The 18,009-nt window shown below is 36.4% G+C and overlaps 2 protein-coding genes and 1 pseudogene across 3 annotated transcripts; 1 reads left to right on the forward strand and 2 right to left on the reverse strand.

Annotated features, from left to right (window-relative positions):
* Window positions 1-275: 275 nt before the first annotated feature.
* LOC106410180 lies at window positions 276-1,847 on the forward strand. Of its 2 annotated transcripts, none has more exons than XM_013850766.3 (3): window positions 276-546; window positions 719-837; window positions 1,506-1,847. In XM_013850766.3, exons 1-3 carry the CDS (start codon window positions 392-394, stop codon window positions 1,511-1,513), a joined length of 282 nt encoding a protein of 93 aa, XP_013706220.1. In that variant the 5' UTR covers window positions 276-391; the 3' UTR covers window positions 1,514-1,847. The 2 variants fall into 2 exon arrangements, with proteins under 2 accessions (XP_013706220.1, XP_013706147.1); XM_013850693.3 differs by having other exon boundaries at window positions 310-546; window positions 719-871.
* A 705-nt stretch (window positions 1,848-2,552) lies between these two features.
* On the reverse strand, window positions 2,553-3,745 carry LOC106410335 (annotated as a pseudogene).
* Window positions 3,746-12,610: 8,865 nt separating this feature from the next.
* LOC106388236 lies at window positions 12,611-15,501 on the reverse strand. Its single transcript, XM_013828266.2, has 2 exons — window positions 13,623-15,501; window positions 12,611-13,544 (listed from the first exon to the last, which is right to left on the reverse strand). Exons 1-2 carry the CDS (start codon window positions 14,070-14,072, stop codon window positions 13,020-13,022), a joined length of 975 nt encoding a protein of 324 aa, XP_013683720.1. The 5' UTR covers window positions 14,073-15,501; the 3' UTR covers window positions 12,611-13,019.
* Between the last annotated feature and the right edge of the window lie 2,508 nt (window positions 15,502-18,009).

Consider the following 18,009-nt stretch of genomic DNA (forward strand, 5'->3'; position numbering starts at 1 on the left):
AAAAAAATAATACTATTATAATAATTTAATTATGCTTTAATTCTGTAAAACCAATTGAAACCTTAATCAAGTAACATCAGTCACTTGGAGCTAAGAACCAGTTCCTAAATCTTCTACGTTTAGAATTTTTTTTTTATTCTCTCTCCAATTTTAATTATTTTTTATTTTTCTTAAATGGTTAGAATTCTCTCTGGGCCGATGGAGCTGCTCTGAGGTTTTTAGTCGCTCTCGAAAATAAAAATAAAAATAATACACATGACGATCTCTTTTGGGCTGTATCTCTTATGTATGTCGGGCCTAGAACATGGGCTACCTATTATCATTGCGAATCGAGTTTCCTGTAAACCCTAGCAAAACCTTGTGAGCTCTCTATCACATACGGTGAGCAAAAATGGCTTGGCGCAATGCAGGATCTACCGCTCGTTCTTTTGTATCCGCCGCCGCAAGAGCACCGTCTCTCCGTTCTCCTACGGCGGCGCTTCCTCGCCTCCGTCCTTCCCCATCCTCCTTACCTGGCCGTCGCTCCTCCTTTTCATTGCCCTCTAGGTTTGACCTAGCTTCGTCAAATTAGCTCAATCAGTTTGAAACTTTCTAGTTTAGTAGTTCTTGATATCTGATGTTCTATTGTGATTTGAGATCCGTTGTCACCTGAGATCTCAAACACTTGTTTTTTTTTTTGTTTTTTTGGTAAAATGTTAAATATTATACCAATCTTCAGGAACATAGGAGCACTTGGTTGCACACAATCTTTCTTGCCGCTGTACAGTGTTGTGGCTGCTTCTCAACTCACCTCCCACCTTAATGTTAACTTGCGGGCTTTCTGCGAGCTGTCTAATGGTACCTTCCCACGCACTTGTCAAGATCGCTAATAGTTGAGTGTTACGTTTCTTAGGATTTCGTCAGATAATATGAGAATTAAGCGGGAATTTTTCTTTGTTTGAACATGCTAAAACTACGGATCTTCTTGCGCATTTGATGTCCTTTCTTTTGGTGGTTCTGTCTGTTTGTGTGAATTTTCAATTAAAGAATTGATTGGGATTGATAAAGAATTGAAATGGTGGGTGATGCAAGTGGATGAGAGGGAGTTCTTATTCATTTTCTTTGTCTTTTTTTTTTTTGAAAATACTCCGTTTTCTTTTTAGGTGTTGTCACAATGGACAAACTAAAGCTTATTTTTTGTACCAGATAACATCTTATTCACTTAAGCAGCCAGTTTTGTACTTCAGTCATTACTCAAGCTTAAGATAAGAGTTGTGAATAGACTGAATTGAGCTGTCTTTGACTTGACTTAAAGTTACATAGTTCTTGATTTTGATCCTGATAAAATTTGGGTTATACAACAATTTCGTGTGTTTAGTTTCATGGTGTTCTGAGTTGTGTTGTTATTTTTAAACAAGTAGTCTTGTTTATCATACAAAAAGGATGAAATCAGTATCGAATATACTATACATGATACGTGATGCGGGCAATGAAGAATTGATGCTTGGAATTTATACGTGTGACAGGTACTTGAAGAGGCTGAGAGTGTATAATGCATCAGTGCATGCATCAGTTACTTTGAAGGTGTGTAAGAGATCCAAAGAGTGGGGTTACCTCAGAAAAAATCTTAATCGTTATGTTACTTTCGTTTTAGAAATTTAACTTCCGTGGAATCTCGTTAATTATTAATAGCTGTAGAGCTTTTCGTTTGCTCAGCACAATGGGTTATCCTCTGAGGTTTTTTTTTTTTTTTTGTATTGGAAAGATGCATAAAGTACTTAGCATTATCGATAAATGTTTTGGATTACAACTCAAATCAACGTCGTTTGTAAATTAATTTTTTTGTTATAGTGATTATTTTCCAACAATTGTATCGTAATTATAAGAAATTAATTTGCTTGTTTCAATTGATCCATTGAAACACTCTCATAACTATCCAATTTACTTTATCATTTGATATCAATACAAGTAATTCTCTTAAAAGTGAGCATTTTACATTTTACACGTAACAAACATGTTATCAGAGCCTCATACGATCAATTTCATGGCACCTTAGGAAAAAAATCTGATATGGAGGCGACGGTGGAAGAGTTGCAGAAGAAGGTGAGTAAGATCGCACCATTGAGCATAGTCTAGAGGAGATAAAAGCTAAAAATGGGGAAGCTGAGTCTTCTCTTGGAACAGCTTATGACTGATGATGATGAGGCAAAGAAACGAGAAAAGGAACCCATCTCTGCCGGTGTGCTATCCAGTCAAACGGGTACTCCTAAGGCATGTACATACGTCAGGAAAGGGTCTGGAGAGTTAAACGACGCAAACTTTCCATTTCCATTTCCATTGGGAGTCGCTGATGCGACGCTTGGAGATACCAAATTTTGACAGCGATGAAGTAGAAAATTGGGTACTCTTTTCTTTATGGTGTCTGTTTGTTTTCTGCTTCAGTGTTTCAAGCCATCCCTTTAATTTATGTTGTTCGGTCTTTGGATGAATTTGAGATCCATTTTAAATAAAAGGAAATTTGTTCCAATTATTTTTATAGTTCCTTTAACACTCAATGGAAACAAAGGTGAAAATCGAAATGAAGAAAATCTATCATTTAAAATGGACAAAAGTGATTATAGTACAATCTATAGCTTCGAAGTTTTATTGACTGGACAAAACTGATATATGGGTTTAAAGTACGTCATATACGGACTAAGATTAAACGCGCCTTAAAAAAAGCAACACCATCCATAATACCACCATCATCATCATGATTATTATTCGCACAGGTTGGAGCAAATAAAATAGCAAGGAGGCAACTAGATACGAGTTCAAGGGGAAAGATGTTTAGCTTAGACTTTGAAAATTAGAGTGAACGCATGTTTTCTCTCCGTCGGACATATCTAGTTTTGTCATGGTACTTTGGTTTATCAGAGCTTCTGTGAGTCGTTAGCTCCATCATCCTCCTATGTCTCTCTGGTGGACGCGGAACCACTTCCCCGTTCACAAACAACTCAGCTGCAACATTCACCAAACACATTAACCAAGGAGTTGACGAGGTAATTAATATATAAAAGTTATGATTGTTTTTTCTGTGAGATCAATGACGCACTAGTACCTCCGTAATCTTTGTACTCTGGATCAACATAAGAGTCCGGAAGAACGAAGAGAACACCAGGAATTCCTGAAACTCACAAGAATCAATCACAATCAATACATCATCTTGTGTGTTCAAGCAGAGAGAGAGAGAGATTACCTTTTGATGTCTCCTCATCGATCTCACAGCCAAAACCGAAATACCTCTCGCAAGAGACATTGTAGATCTTCCTCTTGGCTTCTTCCTCACTGATCAACAAAAAATTACAATGACTACGAGCTTGTAGAAGAAGAAGAAGAAGAATCTTACCAGCCGACAATTTTGGCTAGGGTTTGAACATAGCAATCGATCATCTGCTGTGGACTAGCGTTTTCGCCGCCGGGTTTGTCCATGACGATAAGCCAATGCTCGTAGTCACAACCGGAGAAGAGCGGCGCCATTTCGGTAGGTTGTCGGTCGCTGAGGTTGGATTTTACGGGAGAATACGATCCACCACCGGATCTATCCATCCGGGTTCGGATCGTAGTTAGGCGGGACGAAGTGGGGATGAATCCGAAAAGCGTTGGTGAGGATCGACGGGAGATGAGGTTAGAAGGGAGAGGCGGCCCTGGAGGTGGGAAAGATACGAGTGGCGACTCGGGAGACGGTGGAGCGTGATAGCGATTTCGCCATTGGTCCGCTTACCGGCAATGACGAAACTAGGGTTTAAGGATCCGAGTTTCTTTTTTATTTTGGACTTGTAGTTTGTCATTAATGGGCCTTTTCATTTCAGCATATGAGGCGGCTTTAGATGAGATCATTCGTTTTGCATTAGACGATTTTATTGCTTACGGCCATTTTCCACACGTACTCATGGAGCAGAGCACGTGGACAAAAACAATGCTACAACATAAAGATGGGTTCCAATTGTTGGGCTGATGTAGTAATGTATGTAATTTACCTAAATGAGCGTATGATATATTGAATAAGATTGAATGAGATTAAGTTTATGACTCGTTTCCCCGCTACCAGCTGCAAACGCAAACGCATCTTTTGCGGTTGGTAGCAGTTATTGGCGTTTTGCAACAATCGTTCAAACCGCTCCAAACCGTTTCAAATCGCTCTAAACCTCATTAATTCAAAAGCTGGTTCCAGTTAGCGTTTGCGGTTGCAGAGGATAATTTTTTTTTAAACAATATAAATACAAAAATAAAAATATTCAATAAAAAATTTTAAATTGGAATTATAAAAATACTAAAATATATCTATTATATTTTAATTACTATTATAAAATTTTAAAATAAAAATATTTTCTATAATTTTTAAAAATTTAAAACTATAACTTTCTAAATATATTTTTTATATTTATTATAATATTATGATTTTTGATATTTTTATAATTATATAAAATGTAAATATTGTTAATTTATTATTTAACCACTGCTGCATTAGGTAGTCAACCAGTCATAAGTATCCCGCAAACGCACCAATTTCTAACCACAGAGCCAGTCGTACAAATCTCTTAAAAGCGCTAGAAACCGCAACTACCCGCATCCGCAAACTCCCGCAACCGCAACCGCTGCGTTTGAACCAGTCAGACCCTAAATGAGAATTGTATGAATTAAATTTTTCTACCAAATTAGGAGTAAGTAAATAAACCGAATCCAAAAACCCAAACCAAACCCAACCTAAAAAAAATGAATTCGAACAAAGTCAAATCCGACATAAATACTGAATGAGACTTGTTTTACAGTATTCCATATTATGAGTTTTATCTGAACCAAACCTTAATCCGAATGGATATCTCATAAACCTGAAATATTAAAAATTCAAAAAATTTATTCATACCAAACCCGAATTCAATCCCAAATAAGTCCCTAAAATACTCTAAAATTTCAGTGAGTACTTAAAATAAATATCTATTACATGAATAATTAAATCAAATACTCAATTTAATATATTTTGGTATTTGGTGCTTTGCCTTCTTCTTTATATTAAATTTATTGGGTTTGATGTGTTTCGTTTTGGATTCATTGGATATGATGTTTTGCACATAGTTTTTGAGTTTTCTTCTCTAATTTCATTGTCTTTACTCGTCAATTTGTCTCGTCATAAATTTACTCTAGAACCAAAAAAATCGCGACATGAACATTTATCATTTTAAACTTTTGATTTTTCATCTTTGTTTCACTCGATCTTTATCTGATTTTTGGGTTTAACAAAGTATAAAAAGTTATTTTGGAAGTGTTCGACAATTCGACACCTTCCCATGGATCTGTTGGTGCATTTGGAAAGCAAGGAATGGCAAACTCTTTAATGGGAAAGTCGTATCCCCGATTGACACCCTCCAACATGCGTCCCTCGAGGCAGAATGTTGGAGGAAGGCTAACGAAAAAGAGCAAGAAGATGAGGATCAAGATGACTCTCCTACGATAGAGTTTGAGACAATATTCCCTAGGATATCCCAAATCCCTACATGTCAAGTCGATGCATCATGGATCGTTAATGGAAGTGTTAGTGGCTTAGGGTGGAGTCTTAAGGATCAGATGGGATCAGAGTTTTTTTGGACTACGGGCATGCGGTAGGAGCCTCTCACCTTTGCATGCCGATATGGAAGGTTTACTCCGGGCAACCTCATGTATGAGAGACATGAGGACTACTTCGATATGTTTCGAGACAGACTGCTCCGACCTAGTGGACATGACTACAAATCCGATGGATTGGCCAACTTTCGCCACAGAGATCGAGATTCTCTAGAGGCTACAGGAAGATTTCGAGGATGTGAGTCTTATTCATATTCCTCGAAATATGAATGGTCGGGCGGATGCGTTGGCAAAAGAGGCTGGAACCAGAGGCTATATGTTTTCCCATATATATCAGATACGGGCAGAGGAGGTGTTCCCCGGAGAATCAAATCGTCTGACCACCACTTAATCTAACTAAAAATGGGTAGTTGACAAAAAAAAAGAAAGAAAAAGGTATTTTGGAACCGAAAACCTAATTAAGATATGAAACCCGAAACTATATTGGGTTCAACAGTTTTTGGAAATGTCACTAGACCCGAACCGAAACAGACTAATTCCAAAAACTGAAGTCTAAGTCTAACGCCAGTTTCTTTGTTGCTGATCACAACAAACGAACTCTAACGTCCTAAACAGACTTAGCCATCCCCATAAGGATAGGCTCTCGTACATCAGACAAGGATAACATAGCGTGCTATACAAGAAATTCAAAATTTTGGTCAGCACCTCCAAAAGAGCGAGAACCTTACTAATGTTATGAAACTTTTGGAACAAAAGACGCTCGAAATTATACATAAAAAATTTCAGCATATGTTTCTTAAGATTGTCCCATGAGGAGATCTTTTCTTTTCCTCGTCAATTGCAGGAAAGATTGAGTTGATTCCACCAAGAGGTGGCATGACCGCATAATCGAGTAGTAACAAGAGAAACCTGTCTGTTGTCAAAGACGTCTTTGAATTCAAGAAATTCATCAACTATTACGAGCCGATCTAGGAGGTCCTCAGGTTGTGCTCCACCATGAAACTCAGGAATGTCGAGTTTGATGCATGAAGCCCATCGAGCGTCATCCCCATTTATGTTCTAATGACCACAATATTGTTGCTGGTGCCGGTTGTTGACGTCGTCGCCAAACGGATTATCAGCATCGGATTCGTGATCTTGTTCTTCAAATACGGGGTTGTGATGACGATTGTTGCGTTGTTGATGTCCTGCGTTGGCGGCATTTGTCGCATTTGCTGTGAATGCGGCTTGAACTCCAGCCTAAATTGCTTCAGCCATTGTCCTTCAGCCATTGCCTTGAAAAGGATTTTTGAAAATCTTCCATAAACTGTTGGAAGTGTGTCCAATCATTCGCTGGTCGAGGTGCCATTGAGATCCTAGATCGAAAACATGAGTTGAATCATAGTTAAAGTCTCTAACTAACGGAGCGAAAGTAACGATAGTTGCAGCGGTAGCGTTGAATTCTCAGAATACCCGTTATCTGAGCATTCTTTAATCTGTTAAGTTCTTATAGAATGCCATATAAAAGAAATTAAGAGTTGTTTAAACACAAAACTCTAAGTTTTTATAAATATCAAATCAAAGGTAATGAAAACATGATGTCTAACTCTCTATTTATAAGATCTCGTATGAGACTTATAAACGTAGAGGGAATATGAAAAACAACCAAACCTAACTAGGAAAAGGACATTGAAACAAAAGGAAAACATCATAACACCAAACGAAATAGGAAAAGACGATGTACACTACATCAATCTTCCAGCTGCAAAGGAGCCCTTCTCACCAGCTTTGAATAAGTGACCCTCTCGGTTTGTCTTGCACTGTTATTTTTTGGTGGTTTCTTCTAGTTGAAGCAATATAAAGAGGTTGAGGTTTAGTGACTTCCAGATAAATGTGCAGTTAAGTTGCGGTTTTCTATTATCAGGTGTTCTTTCTTCTAGGTTCTAACTTCGAAGTCTTGGGTTCGTCAAAATGATTTGGTTGATGTCATCACGAACACAAGATTCAGAATTTCAGATGAATTGTTCTTTTAATGAAAAGAAGTCTTCCACGTTGTTTGCTCTCGTGCATAGTTCAATGCAATAATTACGGCTAGTTAAAGGCAAATAAGACCAAGATCTATTATCTATTATCTATTTAATGAATTACTTATGGATTTAGATGAAGGACTGTAGTGTTTATGTGTTTTAGAATTGGGATAATAGAAAGCAGAAAAAGAGTTTTAGTACACTAACAATCAAATAGAATGAGAAGGGAAGCCACAAAAGAATTCAGTCCATCACAACTCTCAATAATATCCTCTCCGAAAGATAATAATCCCAAAAGAATTCAGTCCCAAAAGTAATAAACTAATAACAATGGAACAAACAGACGTCGACATAAAAATTAATGCAATGAACACCGTGTGGAAGAGTCCCGCTTAAATCATAAACCAAACGAGAATAGATCCAAGTACCAAGCTTGAAACCATCTTGCTTGCTCCATTCTGCAAGGACATAAGAGTTATGGATCAGCATTTCATTTGTACTGTCTAGAGAGGCATCTTTGTATTATGTATACAACGTTATTATAATTTCATCATAATTTAATTGAAAATGAGACTTTTCAGTGAATCTATTAATCCGAGTTACCTCTAGAAAGATTCTCAAATTTAGGGGGTCCTAACATAAAGTGTCTTCCAGATTGTGGAGAATTCGATCACCCACGCTTTTGAACTATTTAAATGACTAGAAACTCTTTGTTTATGACTAAAGTGAACTAGATCTACTTTTTTGTCAATAATCAAATATTACTGGTCCGGACTTATAGACACGTGGAAGTTGTTTATTGCCCACGTTCATACTGTCAAAATCACGTGACTCCTGCACCCTGACTCGCTACACCTCGAGTTCGAAGATCTCGAGATAGATGCAGCAGCTGTCAAGTGGTCCGGCTCTGTAGAGCCCGACCAATTAGACCATTTCAGATTTGGTTAATAACGGTGGTCTATATTGGACAAATGTCCACATGTCCATAGACATCCAATAATATTTATAATTGTTTTTTTCAATTATTATTTAAAATATTTTATTCTCTAAAATTTTGAAATTATGTTTTCTCTCCAGAATGACAAAATACTTTTTTTTTCTTATCAAAACTATATATAACACTATGTTTTCCGCCAAAACCTATAAATTATATTTTCCCGGAAAATTACGTTTTCTCACAAAAAATCGAAAATTATGTTTTTTCGCCAAAATCATAAATTTTTGTTTTTCGGCTAAATCCGAAAAATTATATTTTCCTCCCAAAACAAAAATATGTTTCCCGCCAAAATCAAAATATTATATTTTCCGCAAAACCGAAAATTACGTTTTCTTGCCAAAACTGAGAAATCACGTTTTACTGCCAAAATCAGAAATTATATTTTTACACCAAAACAGAGAAATTGTGTTCTCCCGCCAAAACCGGAAATTACATTTTCCCACCAAAATTGAAAATTACATTTTTCCGCCAAAATTGAAAATTATGTTTTTCCGCCAAATATGAAAATTATGTTTTCGCGCCACCGTGAAATTACATTTTTTCTCTAAAACCGGAAAATTATTTTTTCCTGCCAAAACCATAAATTTACGTTTTCCCGCAAAAACCATGAAATTGCGGTTTCCTACCAAAATCGTGAAATTGTGTGTTTTCCGCCAAAACCGTGAAATTACATTTTCTAGCTAAAACTTTAGAATTCCATGAAAATTGGGATATTATGTTTTCCCGCCAAAATTATAAATTATAAATTTTCTTGTTAAAACTATGAAATTATGTTAAAAGGAAAGTGTATATATACTTATCCAAGAGGAAATAGGAAAACTATTAAAACATAGGAAAAAGAAACTATCTATATCCTAAGTCGGCTAAGGCTTTGGCCGACTCTCTCTCCTCCTTGCGGCCACGGTTGGGCTTGATGTGGCCGACGGGCTTTCTCCTCTTGTCTTGGTTAATGGCAATCCACTCCATGATTTATAACACTCCCCCTTGGATGCCATAACCATACATGTTATGTAGTACGTTTCATGTTGCCTCATTAAAACCTTATCAGGAAAACCCAGTGGGACAAAACCATGATGAAGGAAAAAGAGTACAACACGCACTACTCCCCCTTATGTGAACCTCAGTGTAGGTTCTACATTCTACGCATCTTGGTGCGTGATATTTCCTGTATGTATAGGATGGGAGTAATCGGCCAGTTTCATTACTGAACCGTAATTAGACCACTTCGACTTCTTAGGTCGTTTCTCATGTCTTTTGACATCGAGTGTCCCGGTAAAGCATATGTGCTAAGTAATGTGAATCACATTGTCCTCGGAGATCACTATTGGGTCTTTGCAAATCGTGTTTGCATATGTCCATAGTCTAGACGTGATTGTCTATTGTTAACTCTTTACTTTGATCAGACAAAATAAGTACTTATGGACAATGTACTAGACATGGTTATCATGAACCTATGTCTCGATCTGGCCGATCTATGTCTGGGTCATAGACCTCATCTATACATGTCCACTACTTGTCTCATGAGTGTTCAAAATCAATGATCATTGCTGTGAGTTTATAATCTCTTATTATGGCTCTGCGGCCGAACACTCTCATGGATGTGGACATCGATTTCTTTGCCTTAGGCAGTACCATATCTATCTCGGACATTGTAGTCCTTTATCCATCTCTTGATGGTGTCTCATGACCTCTGTTGCTGTGGATTATATCACACACTGAAATATATATTATTAGGTCATAGATCTCGGCTCTCACAAGCTTATGGACTACAATACATTTGTATCCGGTTGATCTTTTGTCTCTACTAGCCCGTGATCAAGAAGAAGGGCCAGACGCCTTTTAGTCTTAAAAGCCGGACGCATCTAGTAGAAGAGTCAGACGTTCTTTGCTGAAGAGCCGGACGCTCTTAGACGGACAGAGTCGGACATCTTTAGTTTGAAGGGCCGGGGGCCGAACGCTTTTGGTCGGACACCCACATAGATTTATTCTATGCCTACTAACCTCTTTTAGGTTTAGTATAATCACAAGGAATTTCAAATATATGGACTGTATTGGATTGTCTTTTATACAACTCCAAGATCAATGATTATGTGTGATCAATTTCTATATGTAGCTGCTTTATGTTTCAGTCCATGAATCAGCTTAGGAACGAAGCTGTTCTTTCATCTTATCCAGTGATCCATATGCTGCTTACTACATCATTCTATCTAATTTCTTTCTTATGACCAGACCATTTTCAATTTCGAAAATCTGTAGCAGCATCCACCACATAGGAGTTTATCTCCTTATAATCTGTTCCTTTGATCTCTGTGAGTACCTTGTGTAACAAGCTATAATCTAATGTTGTTTAGTAGGAAAACATGAATACCTTTTCATCATGTACATCTCTCACGGTTTCTTTTCTTCTCACAAGATCCACCTATTTCACTGGTTTATCAGATGGCGTTTCTGTATATGTATATGGCCAATACGCCCATCTCTCTTTTAGATACTTTGAACCTCCACGTTTTATCTTTACTAATCTCTATGATCTTTTATGATTGTATGAGTACTCTTTCGTGGGTTCATGATCCTCGTTCATTTCTTTATGTTCAAGTGCTATAACTTTATGTATCTTTATACAAATGTGTGTGTGTGTCGACACTTTCATGTGGTTCCATTATGTTCCAGACATGATCTGATTACTTTGAGATTTCATTATCCAGGACCTTTGTTACCTAGTAGCTTGGCGTCCCAAGCCACATGGTTTGGTACCTTAGATGTGTAGCTGCGCAGCCTTTTCTCAATGTCTGGTATGGTTTCTCTTATAATCTCGGATCTGTATTCTATGCACCATTTCTCTATCCGAGATTCCTTTATCTTATGGAACACTTGGTCTATCTTGTATAGACTTTATAGCAACTTGATTATGTCTCTTCTAGGACATTCATTTGGTGCTAAGCTGGTTAGTCATTTCTCGGGTTAGTGTCTGGCATTTCGATTAGCTTCTCAATTAGCTAGCTTTATATAATCTTTCTTTGGACGTCTTAAATTATAATCACTAGTCCGAGGATCTTTGCCAAGACAATGATGGTTAAAACCATTCTTATCATTCTTTTAATCATTCTTTGTCCAGCTTATAATCTTTCTCCTTTAATATTCGGATTCATTTGTTTCATGCAATACGTACCTGGCCACTATTTGATCACCCATGTTTTGGCTCTCGGTCCTTTTGATTTCGTGGAGAAAGTCCTATTATTATATATTCCCAATCCTCTTCTGAGGTTCCATCTTTAGACGGCACATGTATGTATGTGGTGGTTTATTCAAAATCTCTTAAGATGGTGTATGTCTGGTTTTATGACCCGTATTCAATCTGAGATGAGAATATCCATGCTCACTTATATGGCCTGATGCATATTATCATCCTATACATGTAAATTCATAATGTCCCCAAGCTTATAGACTTTATAATCTCATCCTTATGGATAATAGCTTTACATGGCCGAACCTTTATAGGTAATAGCTTACTTGGCCGAACCTTTATAGGTAATGGATTGTGTGCGGTCAAGCCTGCACTACACGGCCAATTCACGGCCAAGTCACGGCCAATTCACGGCCAAGTCACGGTCAAGTCGTTTATAACATGGTTCTATTCAGCCGGGTAATGGCCTCTTAGATTTGGCCGTTTGTATCATGGCCTCTACAGCCGAGGAATGGTCCTTTATGGTCGAGTAATTACCGAGCCATATAAGATTGTCTTAGACCATAGTGGTATACGAACTTGTAGTATTGATCATGGGTTTATCCTCTCTCCCCCTCATGACCATACTATAAGGTCGTGGTTCTTGGGACAATTAAGCCTAATGAGTTTCCCTTTGTGTACATGTTTCACAACGTGAGATCTTTTACGGGATAACTCTGTGCCTTTTCAATCTTTGCATCAGGTTTAGACTTTAGGATGGCTAATCCTATCATGCCATATAGTGTAAAATTTCGTGGTGTTATCTCAATATGGTTACCACATCTCTTGCCTCTTTATCATACTGATCTGTAGCATAGTTTTGATCAGTAGAGATCATCGGTATAGTCTTGACCACTTTCTTTCAAGGTCTTAGGCGTTTTTCTTCTTAAAATCTAAATGTACTTGTTTCCTTCCTTACCCATTGTTTCTACTTGGAAACCATACATTATAACTTCAAAGGGTCACATGTTCTTTTCGGTGTGTATAACGCCTTTTAAGGCAATGCCTTAGCCATAGTTTCTTTACTATGCTTACTATACCCATTCATGATTTCTTACTTGGTTTTATGCCCTTTAGGCAACTCTTTAAAATTATTTATATGTTCAAGTAAGATCAGGCAAGATAATGAATTCAAAATCAATTCTTATTATATATATAAAATCGTGAAACATCAAAGCAAATCATAAAGCAATAAGACAAGTCGTATCAAAATTTAGTCCTTGAGACAATCAGAAGTCTCAAAGTCCTTCTGGTCATCTTTAGCAATGTCGGAATCATTATCGGCCTCATATCCGGAATCGTGAACCATGTGAGCCTCCGGGTTCTTGTTCTTCAGACTTTCTTGGTAGAGCTCACATAAGTGCTTAGGGGTTCTACAGTTCTTGGCCCAATGGTTTCCCATTCCACATCTGTGACAAACATATTTGGTCGAGTAAGACGGTTTGGATATGCCGCCTCGACCACGGCCATAACTACCTCGGCCACGGCCATAATTGGAACCACGACCATGGTTATTGTGGTTTCCTTTCCGGCCGGTCGAGTAGTTGTCTCGGCTGTTCGAGTAATTGTCACTGCCACGCCCCTTGTAACCACTACGGCCATTGCCGTGTGATCTCTTATTGTTTTGGACGTAATTGCACTCGTTGGGTTCTTTCTTTTCAACCTCATTAGCTTCCGGTAATGGTGCTGTTCCAACAGGTCTAGCTTCACTGTTCTTCATCAGGAGCTCATTGTTTGCCTCGTCCAGAAGCAGGCACGAGATCAGATCAGTATATGTGGTGAAGCCTTTCATTCTGTACTGCTGTTGCGGTATCACATTCGATGAATGGAATGTAGAGTAAGTCTTCTCAAGTAACTCTTCTTCGGTTACTACTTCACCACAATGTCTCAGCATCGAGACCGTCTTAAATAAGACTGAATTGTACTCATCCACCGACTTATAATCCAAGAATCTAAGATTCTTCCAGTCGTTTCTAGCCTTTGGAAGTAACACCGTTTTCTGGTGATCATATCTATGCTGTAAAGCATCCCAAAGTTCCAGTGGATTTTCCATCGTGATGTACTGATCTTTTAGACCTTCAATGAGGTGATGGCGTATAATACTTATAGCCATGTACCGATTTTTATCGGTCTCATTGTTGCCCTTGATGATAGTATCACCAAGTCCCTTTGACCTTAGACTGATCTCTGTATCTAGCACCCACTGCAAGTAGTTATCTCCGGAGAGATTAAGGGCTGCATAGTCTCTGTTTGAGATTTTCGACATCTGAATCACATCATCATTCAAAATTGAGTCTCACAATGTGATCATGTGGCCGCAAGATAATCGACAAGCTCGGCCACAAACATGTCTTACGCATTTATGAAAATCAAGCAATCTAATCGACCATGGTGCGAAACAATCATCAAGCCACACGGCCATGTAGTTCTACTTAATGCAAACGGTTTCAAGATTTTATAAACTACATGCTGGTCGATTCCTTTTAAACAGTATGAATGCAATCCATATTCAGATTCATTTGTATGCAAATAATCTTAATCAATTCTAGGGTTTCGGTTTAAACATTAGTAGGATTCGATTTTAAGATTAAGGTTTCAAAGCCTTTAGGAATATAAATCGAGATTAAGTGTTTTTAAACATTTAAACATTCAAGCAATACCTTACGGCCAAGATGAGCCACACGGCTATTTTAGTTCAATTCATCATCCCTGGAATTAGATCTAAGTTCAATTGCAATCAATCAGTAGTGATCAAGTTCGAGTATGAAGGCAATAAGGCCACACGGCCACGAGATGATATAATCAAGGGCTTATCAAGTTTTTTAGTTTAAACAAGTCAAGCAATTCAGATTCGAGTTTAAACAATCCTAGCAATCTTTCTAGGTGATCAAATAAAACAATCAAGTTTTAAATCAAACAATTAAAACCGATTTCCAGTTTAGGGTTTTAGGGTTTTCGAAACTTTGATATTTGATCAAGGGAATTTGATTTGAGATTCAAAATCATTAAAACTTTTATTTTAATTGATCAATGGATCAATCTCGAATTATGGTTTAGGAGAACGGACGTATTCGAGCTCCGATTTACTCTTTAGGATTTGATCTATTTTTCCTATGGCTTTCATCTTTAGAGTTCTGATTTTAGGGTTTCAATCTTTACAAAACAACCAGGTTCAATTCATATTCTCAGAATTTAGGATTACCCTTGTTTTGCAGATTGTAGACACCGGACCTCCAAAGATCAGAGACGAGCTGAGACGAACGGGCTCGAGTCGGCTCCTATCGGGTCGCGTTGCCGACGGCTATCGCGAGCTTGTTTCTTCTCGCGGACGGTTGTGTTTGGTCAGGGATTTGGTATGAGCTGGACGCAAGCTGTGCTGAGGCTGAGGACGTTGATCACGGACAGGGAACGTCTGGAGCTGAGCTTGATCGGAGCTGAGCTTGATCGGAGTTTGCAAGCCGGAACACAAGCAAGAACAATTTAGGGTTCTTCGGGATTAGGGTTTCAAAAGACCAAGACGGCGCCGTGTATTGTTTCTGCAAGTGAGGGCGCGTCTGAGATCGTATCGACGAACGGTTTACGCTGATGGATTCTTCTCGTCAAGAGCTTCAATTTGATATGTGGCTCGTCATCTGGTTCCTCAGGGTTTGAGAGATAGATCGATTTTAAGTTGCGCATGATTTAGGGTTTATGTGTGACGGATTTTAGGTTAGGTTTTGTCTCAGGGTTTTGGAGTCTATCGTGCTGATAACGTGTTGTAATTAGAGAGTTTAGAAGACTGAATATTTCTGTGTTCTTATTAATGATCAAGGGGGTTCCTTTATATAAGGATTACAAGATAAAGATAAAAGAAAAGTGTACATATCCTTATCCAAGAGGAAATAGGAAAACTACTAAAATATAGGAAAAAGAAACTATCTATATCCTAAGTCGGCTAAGGCTTTGGCCGACTCTCTCTCCTCCTTGCGGCCACGGTTGGGTTTGATGTGGCCGACGGGCTTTCTCCTCTTGTCTTAGTTAATGGCAATCCACTCCATGATTTATAACAAGATTTACATACTTTGTGAAACAGAGAAAAACATGATAACACCTATATAAACTGGTTCACCTACATTACTCTAAAAGTTGCTATTGTTTGGTTCCTATAGAACATTTGAACTCGGTATGAAGAGGCAGATATTGTGTGTATGTATAATTGCAACGTCACAAAATATTCTGTGTGTTTACGAAGATACTTTCATTTAAAAAATAGAATAAATAGTGTATAGTTCTAGAAGTAACAGATTTTATATTATCATTAATTAGAATTGTATTGTATATGTTTCGTAATTCTTTATTTTAGGTGAATAATATTATTTTTCCATAAATAATAAACATACATTTATGTAGACATATTAAAAGAAAATATAATAAAAATCAAAATATTATCCATAAATAATATCAATTATGAAGTACATTTCTCGATAAAAAAACAAATTCAATTAGAAACTTGCAAAAAATTAAATAATTTTTGTAAGCAATTTGACGGGTTAACATTATTTGATAGATTTATAAATTTCTAAATTTTATTGAACATGAAATAATATTAAATTGACATACCGTCATCGGTCTCCTAACTCATCACAATCCATCTAGCAAATACAAAAAATAAATAATTGCAACAGTTTATTCATTTTAAAATTTGTATTTGAAAAAAAAAGTAGATTAAAATTACGTACCGTGACTACGAAATATTCTGAAAAACTTGTTTGTAGACAACATTCAATATTTTTGTCTACGGCTTTCCTTCTTTACCAGTTATTAGGATTTTTAATCCAGATCTCGACTTAACTCTTGAAAGTGCAACTTTGCCTTGCATTTTGTAAGCATTTTATAAATTATTTTAAAATTATGATAAATTTATTCTTTAAACAACGATAAATAATTTAAAAATAATATTAACAAACATTTTTGGATTTTGTAATATTTAAAATAGTTATTATATAATTATATTCGAACACAATTCATCAAGTAGAGTATAAAACTATTATAATTATCTTATATAAAATTTTGTTCATTGTATTTTATAGTTTATAAATATTAAAAGTAATAAATAAAACATTATTAATCTTTCTATAATACTTCCAAGGTAAAGTGGGTGGCAGAGTCGAACAGTCGATTCATCAAGTAGCATATAATACTTCCAAGGCAAAGTGGGTGGCACAATCGATGAAAGATGAGGAGCCTTTGCGTCTAAACACATTTTTCTTAGCACACAAGCAGCATCGTCGTAATACCTTAATAGTATGAGAGGAGAGATTTGTGAATAATACTTTAAAGAATGAAAAGAGAATGTTTGTATTTTAAAACCTTGGGTGTCTCATATATATATACAGTCGATTTATTTCTCATATTAATGACGCACAATATTTTGCACAATAAATAATGAAATTGTTTAAAGAAAGATATTAAATGTGTATTGTCAAAAAATGATTTGCATATGATATGATTTTAACTTGCGCAAGTAATCCATATTAGAAAGGTAAGTTATTAAAAACAAACAACATAATTAGAAACATTAAAATATTTTGTAAGCAATGTAATAAATATGATATCAACATGCGCAAGTTTACCGTTTGAATAATAAGAAAAGTTTTTAATATTTGTCTTAATTCTAAATCTTGCCCAAGGGTAAACTAAATCGATAATATTTAATGATTTCAACTTGCGCAAGTAATCCATATTGTAAATAAGTGATTTGCATATTTAATGATTTCAACTTGCCAAGTAATCCATATTAGAAATGTAAGTTATTAAAAACAAATTTTGTCAATAAGTTATTTGCATATTTAATGATTTCAACTTACACAAGTAATCCATATTAGAAAGGTAAGTTATTAAAAACAAACAACCTAATTAGTAGGGATGGGCACTTTACCCGATATCCGAAGTGGCACCCGAACCCGATCCGAAAATGCATGTCAAGTTTTTTATTTAAAAAATTAACAAAAAATTACATCCAATTTTTTTTAAAAAATAACTAAATTAATGCTTTTTTAGTTTTAAATTTTTATGTCTAAATATATTAACCATTCAATCTATTAAAAATAAAAAAATAATTAACTGAAAGTTATATTTTTAAATATAAGAAACTTGAGAAATGAAAATTTTAATTTTTTTTTTCAAAATCTAAATATCCGAACCCGATCTGAAATAACCGAATC

The sequence above is a fragment of the Brassica napus genome, chromosome C7 (genome assembly GCF_020379485.1).
Source record: "Brassica napus cultivar Da-Ae chromosome C7, Da-Ae, whole genome shotgun sequence".
Lineage (NCBI taxonomy): Eukaryota > Viridiplantae > Streptophyta > Magnoliopsida > Brassicales > Brassicaceae > Brassica > Brassica napus.